Raw genomic sequence first — 11,257 nt, forward strand, 5'->3', positions numbered from 1 at the left:
TCCGTGTACTAACGCTCCTGTTTACTCAACTAAGCGGGGACCCAAGCGCTGGTCTCCTGCTAGTTAATAATAATCCTATGACTTGAAAATGGCTCCCATATTACACAACTTGTTGGCTACTTTTGAACTTGAATGGAAAAACATTAATTTTAGCACATTTTCAGTTAATATTACTACAAAAACAACAAATTGTGAAGTTTTTGAAGATGATTTTTGGATAAAATTTACATCAAAAATACAATTTTGGACCAATTTTGATTTAAGACAGATATATTTTGGGCAGATTTTTGTAAATTTGTGCAATAATTTTAGTTTAGTGTCGTGCCCACAAAATGGGCTAACAATTTGTGACAATCCTGGTTCATTCTGAAGCCATACATCGCATATATTGGAATTTTGGTATGAAATGAGAATTGTCATTTTTAATGAAAAATAAAATTGTACATGTTTTTCAAAATTATTTAGACCATTTACGGGGAAATTCATTGAATTTGGCACACAGAATTCTGGACAGAATGAACAAGGCATGACTGATTATTAGGCATTCAACTTAGTTAGATGCAAAGTTGCAATTGAAAACTATATTTCTTTAACAAAGATTCTGAATGTGATCAATCATGAAGAATCAAAATTTGCCCCTGCAGAGAAATGGGTGCACCCAAGCCCGCTTCCAGGGGCGTTCATGAAAGGACATGTTAGAATGACCGCGGGTCATCACATGTTTAGTTTGCATAAAGCATCCATTGTGTTCTTGTCAGGGTTTGGCCAATCAGGGCAGGCTTGGTTGTTTATTCAGTTGGGTTGGGAGCCATAGCCAAATCACAACACAATCAGCCATCATTGAGGACGGTCATAAATTTTTTTTATTTAATATGATGAAAGCAAAATGCTTTAACAATCAATATTACTACAATAACATTATTATTTTATTCCATAAAACCCTCTGGGTCTATCTTATGAATTTGTTAACAATGCTGTATACATGTATACAACAAAGCAAGAGAAAACTTACTTTTACAATAACTGTATAGGTATCACCAACCACATTACGATCAAAGGGAGTTATGACAGTTATCACTCCTGTGGTTTCATCAATTGTAAGGTAGGTCTCATCAGCCACTGTGAACAATGCACAAGGTAAATTATTTCCATAAATAATAAATATTATCAATAAGGTAGGTCGATCTTATCAGCCACTGTGAAAAATACACAAGGTAAATTATTACCATAAATATTAGTATTGTCAATTCGCCAGTGAAGTGGTTACATAACTCCCTGGTAACTGGATCACACACTTTTCGAATTGATAGAACATGCCATAGACTTTGTGTTGCGATCATTTCGATCGTGGTGTAGAACTCAAAAGTTTTATCCAGTTGACATAGTGATAATCGAATAACACATAACTTGGTTCATATACATTTATCAAAACATGTGTATTCCTTTTCATCAGAACACTGTGAAAAAATGCAGCTTGTAAGATTACAAGCCCTCTAAGTAACCTATCAAAATAATTCTACAGATGCCGATTCAGCTGGTATTGCCCATGGGTTTCAAATCATTACTTACAGCTATATATAATACTCTCATCGATATCCACATCTTGGTCAATGGCCCTTACTGTGTCTGGTGACACAGGCAGCAGTCCTTTATACTGTTCTTCAATACTGCTACTGTAAGCCGCATAATCAAAAGCTGGTGATAAGTCATCCAGATCAACAACTTCAATATGCAGCACTGTATTTACCGCAATTGGTGAATTGACAACACTGTCTGTTGTATCCTGTTTGTATCATGACAAAATAAAACACACATATGTGACCCATCACATCGAAACAGACCACTTCGCGGCTAGCTTCATTGGCAGATAACAATGAAAAAATATTGAAAAATATAAAGAAAATATAAAGAATTCTGAGCTTGTTTTGCCTCACAAAACATTTTTACTGTATCTGATTTCAACAAGTAAGGTGTCATTTTCAAGCTAAAAATCAGCAGTTTGTCCTGGTGTTTAAATCTCTATTTTAATTTCTGCCGCGAGGTGGTCTGTTTCGATGTGATGGGTCACATATGCATGTGAATGAAAGTAAACAAGCCGTCAGAATCATGGTTGTATTTATTTATGCATTTATTCATTATTTATTTAGTGTGATTCAAATGCAGAAAAAATTATCATTGACTATCAAAAACTGACAGTGAATCATACGGATAAGGTTTGTGGTAAGTTTATGTTCGGTTGTTGTTACGGATGAGGGTTAATATTTAGGGTTAGAGTTAAGGACTATTGTTAGTGTCGTCAGCAATAATTCATTTTTAATTTAAGCTATATATCAAAAATACTAACTTCCGTCTTAGGCCTTAGGTCCCCTGTGAAATTTTTTGTATTCACATATACACAAAAACAGCCTTAAAAAAAACTAGACTGCAAAATTTTACTGTTATTGGTATTTTTCTTCAAATATTATACCATTTCATGGAGCTGAAAGCAGTCACTATAAATGACGAAAAAGTGGAAACATTTCGTCGTCAAAATGAGTCAATTATAAAATGAGTAATTTTTGTGTGTATGTTTGCAATGGACAGCAGCAACATTTATCCCGCAATGCATCACAATCTATTATTTCCAATATTGCTTACTGGAATAACATACAATTGAAAATTACCATTCATATGACCTGACTTATAGTTTCAAATATTACTCAATTTTATACCTTGCTCAGTAACGAACACATGTGGTCTTTTTAAGTGTGGGCAGAGAGTCTAAAATTGGCTAAACAAGGCTGATTTTGCAGATGTGGTGGGGAGATGATACCCCTCCACTCTACATTTGCCCCCGGTGCTAGTTACTATTCCATTTCAAATGCAATACTTACTGTGACTTTTAGGGTGATATCATATGATTTTGGTCCCGTTTCATAATCCAAGAGCCCTGCCACAGTGATGGTAGCTTCTGCTGCCGCATGCTTGAGGGTATTATGATCATTTATTGTCGTGCAACTTACAGAAAATGGTATATTCTGTTTAAAACAATTAAAATCAAAGATTTTCACATTATCATACATATGGAGGGTATGTTATAAAAATATGTATTGCTTGCTTGATCCAATAATTGCTGACCATGAATCCTGATCGAGGACGCCTCCACCTTGACGCCCATTATTTTAACCGGTGCAATTTCACTTGACCTTAAAATGACCTTCACATTATTTGCCTAACTAAGTTGGCCGTTCCCACCAAATTTCATGAACCTGCAGCAGTCTATGGCAATTTGATCCAGATGATCCTGAATGACCCCAAAATGACCTTGACATTTTTGCTTGGTTTCAGTGGTCGTCCCCACAAAATGTCATGAACCTGTGATAATCTATGGCAATTTGACCTTGGATGACCCCAAAATGACCTTGACATTTTTTTCTTCCTACAGTAGTCGTTCCCACCAAATTTCATGAACCTGCAACAATATATGGCGATTTGACCCTGGATGACCCCAAATGACTTCACAATGACCTTGCGATTAAGCAAATTTTGCGCTGAAAAGCAAATCAGGTCAAGAACCTTTGGCTGTGCTACTCTCCGCCAAGTTTCATCACTGTAACTCGTACAGATCTCTAGATAATTTGTACACAAAGTTATTTTGTTTGATATGCATAAATTATGCAAATTAGGTACTTAATTACCATATTTTGTGATGAAAACTTGCTCAAATTTGGAGACCGCCAATTGCCACCCCTCCACCAAATTGCATTACTATCGCTACGCCTTACCAGTTCCGAGATATTGCACTAGCAAGCTCGAACAGACGGACGGCCAGACGGACAACCAGGAAACAGAATACCTCCGGTGGAGGCATAAAAAGGTTCAGCAAAAATTTATAGATTTTGGCCCCAAAACAGTTGATTTTACATGATATTAGCAACATTAAAAAAAAATTTCTCCAAATCGCAAAAGTTTTTGGTCGGTTAGGTTTGTTTTTTTCTTGTCGCCTTAACCTCAAGTACTAAGTAATGTACATATCATTTTCTCTATCTGATTTGCTAGAGTTGATATTATTAGGAGAATAACAGGAACTAAATGATGTCAAGATAAAGATTTTGTAGGTTTCATCACTGTAACTTTATGGCTTTTATCAGATTGTTACACAGAAATTATCACTTATATTATAAAATTACAATTGCTCAGAGATCTAAAAGCTACATTTTGATTGGTTACTCAGATATTTATATCAGGTAATTAACCAATCACAGTAGCCATTAGAAAGATAGTAATACCCATGGGGTTAGATCATACCGGTTCTACAAGTTCACAAGCAAAGTTTCCATAGTCCAAACCTTCCAAAATAACATCAGGATCTTCTGCTACAATAGGTATATCAAACCGTACAGTTGTACCAAGCGGTGAGTGCTGCAAAGCGAACAGAAATTTCACAATAAAGGTTTAAATAATTTTGGCAAGGGGTGAGCCCACTGTAATACTCTGTAGACGTGGGTAGTCTAAATGCAGAACTAGTGTTGTCATAAATACCTGTCATAAAATCCTATCGAGCAAGCTCAAAATATTTTAAATGCATTTCCCCTTTGCATCATAATTCAGTTATTTGGTATTATTTGGTAGAGTACATGTACTAAGTTATGTAGTTTGTGTATTTGCTACAAGATTCCTATTGAGGCCACCTGCACAGGTACACAGTCGTCAAGGTACCAGGCTGGTACACACAGAGTACCTGCACAGTACCAATACTGCTACTGCACAGAATCCACCAGCAGTGGTACTGCACTGGCACTACATTGGTACTCCCCTGGTACTGCACAGTACCAGCCAAGTACCTTGGTGACAGTGTACCTGTGCAGGCGGCCCAATAGGAATCAGGTAGTGTAGGCTTCTTTAACCTAATGTGCCACATCAAAGCACTTGATGAAGAAGACATTAAAATATCAGTCTTTCAAAAAGAAAGAAAAGCAAAGTCTCCAAGTACTCAAACCATACATACACAATTGATATACATACCTCAAATACCTCGGCTTTGTACACTGGATCTAATACAGCAGGTTCATTTAAATTCTGAAACTGTATTCGAGCATTTATACAGTTCTGCGAAACAAAAGAAGAAAAAAAATTGGTAAATAATGGCAATTCTTCAACATTCAACATTCTTACATAGATCCCAACTTAAAGGAGGATGTTGTGATCCTAGCATCCTCTTTTTATGACATTTTGCAGTAGATATCCACGAAAAAAAAGCTTTCTCCCAAAATTTCAGTTGATTCCGATTTTGCGTTTGCGAGTTATGAATGATTATGTGTATTACACTGCTCCATAGGCCACTGTTGTATACCAGAACGAAATTCAAATTTGACGATATTTTTGCTATACAAATGAAATATTTGGTACATAAACATTATGTAGCCAGAGGTTTCCAGTGGTATAAATATCTCAACTTTTTTGAGAAAAGTGGGGGATTGAGGCTGTGGATCATGAAATTCCCTTTTAATTAGTAGAGTAACGCTATAAAAGAGAGGATGAGCATCTCTCTTCTGGTGCACAAGGTCCCAGGTTCAATTCCTGGCAGTAGCAAATTGAATTTATTTGGCAAAACTTGTAGGTTAAATATAGACAAAGACCACACATGGAAATTATCTTGTGTTTTCAACATCGGGATCATCAGTTAATTGCCACCTGTCTAGGGGAGTTTCGGCCCTCTTATAATCAAGACTCCCTCGAGGTGGGGACCGGCAGTGAAAAACACCAACCACTTTTTAAGAAAGAGAATAAACGTATTGTTTTTATCCTTTGTTTTGCATCTATTTTAACATGGCAATATCTGTTTCTGTACTGGGATCTGGTATTTCATTATGAACTCTTAACAATGCATGCAAGATTGATTAAGCAGAAATGTTTTAAACTTTATTTTCACATGTTTAAAAATTTCCTGCCGAACACGATGCTGCATGAAAAAAAAAAACAGTAAGCACTATGCTATGACACATTTATTCTGAATCTTGATTGACTGTGGTTTACAACAACATCAACAATAACAAAACGAAAAAAAATAAGAAGAAATCCCATCTCAATATTAAAAAGATATTAGGCACTTACCTTGGCTCTTCCCGATCCAGGTGGAGGGTCACATCTTATGATTGGTAATAATTTGTCTTGATAGATGATGATATCATTCAGATCAACAACACTTTCAATTATAATGGGATCCTATAAAATTTGAAAGAAACATAACATCCAATTGACATCCAACAGTACAGCGTTCGCAGGTTTTTGCCACAGGTGGAAAAACCTGCAGTCTTAACCGCTTAGCAAAAATAGTTTTTATTATGGAATTAAGCATATTTATGTATAAACATTTTTCAAATCAGCTACCTGTAGCATTCGACAACTATTTCATGCAGCAGATAAATCGACATAAGTACCACACAAGAAATGCTGATGACTATACATGTAATATGTGCCCATTCACCACAAACTGGTCGTAAAGTCGGCATTTTCCATTTTGAGATACAATCAAAAACAGTAATTGGATTTATATACTAGGAATTTGACCTTTGATGAACTATAACTTCACTTCCAGATGTCTGATGAAGCTGGTTGAGGTGTCATTTTGAAGCTGAAAGTGAATTCTTTCAAAATCTGCAATAAACAGAAAATGATCTAGAGCCGACTTTACTACCACTTCGTGGTGGATGGTCAGATATATGTCATACAAAAACAGAATTTGCTCACAAAACAATAAGAGCTGCCGGTCCTAGGAAATGGAATATTACTGATAAATATATAAAGATAGCAAAATCAGTAAACCAGTTTAAGTTACAAATAAAGACAAGTCTAATAAAAAATTAAATCTAATATTTAGGCATTAATCAATGACCCCACCCATCTCCACACCAACTATCAATTTCTTGTGTGGACTGTGGAATGTCTATTTATTGAAATGTTATAAATATTTATATTGGTTCTTTCTTTGCATGTTCTTCTCCTCTTTCTTTTTTCTTTTATTTGTAAAGTTTGTGTAATTGTATGTTGTAACTTAGGGCAGTGTAAGGGGGGGTGCTTGCTTCAGGCCCTTGGGCCTTTTGAGCATGGGCCTTTTGAGCATCTCCTCATTCAAATTGTGTGTCTTTTATATATATTTTGTATGTTGATTTGAATGAAATAAAATGATGATGATGATGATGATTATCTCAAAACAAATTATTTAAATGAAAAATTAATTTCCTGAGTGTTACAAGGTCAGATTTTGTAATTATAAGTAACATATTAAGACATTAAAAGGCATGCGTTTTCATTGCTCACTGGGGCATTTAACTGAAAAGTGGCATATCAAATTCAAAACTTTTTCATTTTAAGGACTTGATGAGACAAAAAATATGTTGAATGATTCATTAAAAGTTGTATGTTTACTGTTTATGAGCTTTCTGTGTTACTTGTTAATACATGTATTGAGTGACTATATATGAGTTTTTGCCAGTTTTTGCCATTTTTGGCGGAATAAACAGGCAAAAACTGCTTGCCAGTTATCGCCATTTTGCCGGCAAAAACCGAACCCTGCAACAGTAGTCTTCACTTAAGGGGTCTCATAGCAACTTTTTTCAGGTTAGCCCCTGTTGAATAGAAAGTAAGACTTACACCAAATATCTGGTCAGTACATATCATATAAGTTATTCGTTTACAAACTCTTACATCAGGTAAGAGCCCATAAGCCGACAAGTTGCAGCTTGGATGTTTTGGTTAGTACTGTATTTATTGAATACAAACTTTGGTATCAACCAAAATACACAGGCAGGGTGTCTTGAATGAAATGCGTATCTAATCTGCATATTCTTGGTAAGAATTGCCGACTTTGAGACATAAAGTTTGACCATGTGATCGTGAAAAATGATTCTCACTGTGAGTACAAGAGTAAAACCAACAGAAAACAGTCAAATGGGGGCCGGGCCGGACAAAACAGGATCAGAATCTGATTTTGCAGTTGATGTTGATTCTTGCAGAATAAATTTGCAGGGATCATTTGATTCTTGCCAATCAACTTCTGTGTAAACTTCAAAAGTTTACAAGAATCAACTTTGATTCACACAAATCCGTTTAAGAGAATCTTTGAGAGAATTGATTCTCGGATTCTCGCTAAAGTTCTGACCCTGCCGAATCAAAGTGTAACAGTAACTCGTGAAACTCACTGGTACAAATGCATATGTGTAATATATATTAAAGTTAACTTACACCAAATTTCATCATTGATCTACATACCTCTATATTAAAAGTCCGATTTTGAATCAATCGGTAAACGCCGTCCTGCAGTATAAGGTAATGGCACGGGCTTTTTACATCAGCAGTTTCTGTACAAGTCCATGTTATAGTACTGCCTGGTGGGTCCACATTTATTGTATATACAGGACCTCCTAAATTAAATATAAATGACAAAAAAAGGTTTGCTTTTATCAACATGTTTTATCAACATTATCAATATCATTATAACAAGGTTTCATAGTTCTAGTCCAATAAAACAGTACTCACTGTGGACGTTTCGGAGTCTTGCAGACTCCTTTTTCAACACTGTTGATGTTGTGACGATCTTCTGTTTACCGCAAAGGATGCTGGTTGCTTAGCAAGCGGTTGCCAGATGTATTTTTCTTGAGAAGATCATCAAACACGTGACTGAGATTGTATTGCCCCTCGTCTCTGTTCATGGTGGTCCCTTGCTTTCTGATAGCTACTGCCTCTTTAATCCAACGTGTGTATCTGTCTGTCTCTTTGCCCAATACCCTAGCCTCATCCCAATCTATGATGTGGTCTCGCTCTAGCACATGATCTGTGATCGCCGATTTGTTGATAGTAGATTCCGAGGCTTTTCTGTTCGCCCTTGTGCGAACATTGACACTCGCCTTATCAGCCTCTGCCCTATGTTCGTCGAGCCTTTTGCCAAACTTCCTGCCTGTCTCACCTACATACGAGATGTTACAGTTCTTGCATGGGATAGAGTAGATTACATCCGTGGTGTTAAGCGGATCCCTCTTATCTTTTGGATGAACAAGCATATTTCTCAAAGTGCAGTGTGGCTTCATGGCTGACGAGATATTATATTTCTTAAATGTTCTTGCAATGCGTTCTGAAACCCCCTCTACGTATGGGATTACAACCATGCCTTTTTACAACCATGCCTTTGGACACGTGTTTGATGATCTTCTCAAGAAAAATACATCTGGCAACCGCGTTGCTAAGCAACCAGCATCCTTTGCGGTAAACAGAAGATCGTCACAACATCAACAGTGTTGAAAAAGGAGTCTGCAATACTCTGAAACGTCCACAGTGAGTACTGTTTTATTGGACTAGAACTATGAAACCTTGTTATAATTTTCAATAACAGTCCTGAAGAACATGTTTAGTAATTATCAATATCAGTGTATAAAAAACACGAAAGATACAAAAAGACAAGTAAAATGACATGGAGGAGATGATCAAAAGGCCATGAAAGCCAGAAGTGGTCATCCCCTAAAAGATATTCCAGTTGAAATCCATACACCGCTATAGAAGACATGACCTTAATCTTCCATACAGGGAGTGTGAATTTCAAATGGGATTACCTGAATGGGTGATTCCATTTGGAATCTACACCGCCGGGGATTTCAACTGCAATACCCCAATTACTACAAAACCTCACCTGTTTGTTCTTCTTCTAGTATAGTTATGTACAATTCATTCTCAGTAGGATCTGTGGTGCCATTAAATGTGCAAGGACCTGGTAAAAAAAAGTAGAATGAAATGAAACTTGTAATTATTGGTTATGTCTTGGTGATTGGATCAGGACTATGACTTGACTAATGGATCTTTGGACGCAGAGTGCATATGTAGACGATTCTTCTTACTGGCACACTTCAGCTGTAGATGGCAGTATATAGCCCTGACATTGATAATTATGTGATTGTAAACATAGACAAAAATCAAGGTCAAAAATGATATCAAATATTTTTAGTGTGCCAATTTGAAGAATGGTTTCTTTTTTGTCAACATCAGGGATTTAGCTAGGATTTGACAAGTGCCTGTCATTTACACCAAAACTGTATGTCCAAATTTTGACACTGAATACATTTATAAACCAGACCTCTGCACCTTCTAAGGGCTGAGTCAACATGGCACATTGTATCGCAACATCCTGCCAAATACTGGGGGTATAATGGCAACTGCTAATATAAGCTGACAGTTGCCAGAATGCTGCATATATGCCAATGGGCCATGCAATATTGGGTATGTGCGAATCAAATACATGTAGGTATATGACGCAACATACAGTAGCAGATGCCTGGGTCATTCATTTTCAATCAAAATCAGAAATTTTTTTATGCTGTGTATAGAATGATCTCCTAATTTAATCTTTCACCTTTTTGCTCATAACTCTGGGAGGTTAGGCCATGAGCTGGTCAAACTATAAATTTTCTGCCCCCTAAGACCAATAGAGCATTTTGGAATGAGCAAAAATCAGTTTTTGATGTTGACCCCTCTACAAATGTTCCTTGACCAGCTATAATTGCCTACACTGTCAAGAATCCCATTTTGTACCACAAACATGGGTAGCATTTTCAGCTTTTTGGTATATCAATGACTCCTTTTTCTAGGCCAATTTTGTATGGATGGGTCCTTCCCCTTTTTTTCAAAATTTTCTCAATTTTTCAGAAAATAGCCCAATTTTGCCTCAATCTAGCCAATATTTTTTTGTTAAATTTGCCCAAATTTGGAGGAAAATTTGTAAAACCTAAGAAAATTTTGGGTTAAATTTGGCTCAAAATTTTAACTTTTAGTCTATTGATGGGTTCAAATTTCTTGCAAAATTAGTATATTGATGAGTCCACTTTCAAATTCTCAGCAGCACACTCATACCAAACCCAAACTTGAGTACCCCGGGCTACTAATCTACTATGACATACTTGGTGCACTGGATTCGTTGCAAGTTTCTTGACCTGACACGACATAAATGAAAACTGTGTATATTGCAAGCCAGACTGCAGCAACCTTGACGTGTGTTAATGCCATGCTTGCTGCGGTATATGGTCACCTCTGCATAGCAGTTGGTGCATATATCAAGGTGTGGCTTCACTTGGTGGCTGGTACTGAGCCTGTTGAAGAAATAGAAACAAGAATTATAATGTGCGTAAAGTTGCCCACCACAACAATGCCAATCACACTTTTTATTAAATGTCAAATCAATCAAACAATCAATCAATGTGTTGTGGTGTTGAAATTAGGGCTGTTGTCGACAAAG

General features: G+C 36.5%; 1 protein-coding gene across 1 annotated transcript in view; it reads right to left on the reverse strand.

Annotated features, from left to right (window-relative positions):
• LOC140159697 (cadherin-23-like) overlaps positions 1-11,028 on the reverse strand; it is a 51,610-nt gene extending 40,582 nt beyond the window's left edge. Inside the window, exons 1-9 of the mRNA XM_072183193.1 lie at positions 10,923-11,028; positions 9,662-9,739; positions 8,587-9,019; positions 6,094-6,184; positions 5,005-5,088; positions 4,288-4,401; positions 2,874-3,017; positions 1,570-1,783; positions 1,013-1,119 (exon numbers count right to left, since the gene is read on the reverse strand). Coding sequence (XP_072039294.1) covers positions 1,013-1,119; positions 1,570-1,783; positions 2,874-3,017; positions 4,288-4,401; positions 5,005-5,088; positions 6,094-6,184; positions 8,587-9,019; positions 9,662-9,739; positions 10,923-11,028 — 1,371 coding nt within the window. The remainder of the gene's footprint in view (positions 1-1,012; positions 1,120-1,569; positions 1,784-2,873; positions 3,018-4,287; positions 4,402-5,004; positions 5,089-6,093; positions 6,185-8,586; positions 9,020-9,661; positions 9,740-10,922) is intronic.
• Positions 11,029-11,257: the final 229 nt, after the last annotated feature.

The sequence above is a fragment of the Amphiura filiformis genome, chromosome 8, assembly GCF_039555335.1.
Source record: "Amphiura filiformis chromosome 8, Afil_fr2py, whole genome shotgun sequence".
In the NCBI taxonomy this organism is placed as follows: Eukaryota; Metazoa; Echinodermata; class Ophiuroidea; order Amphilepidida; family Amphiuridae; genus Amphiura; species Amphiura filiformis.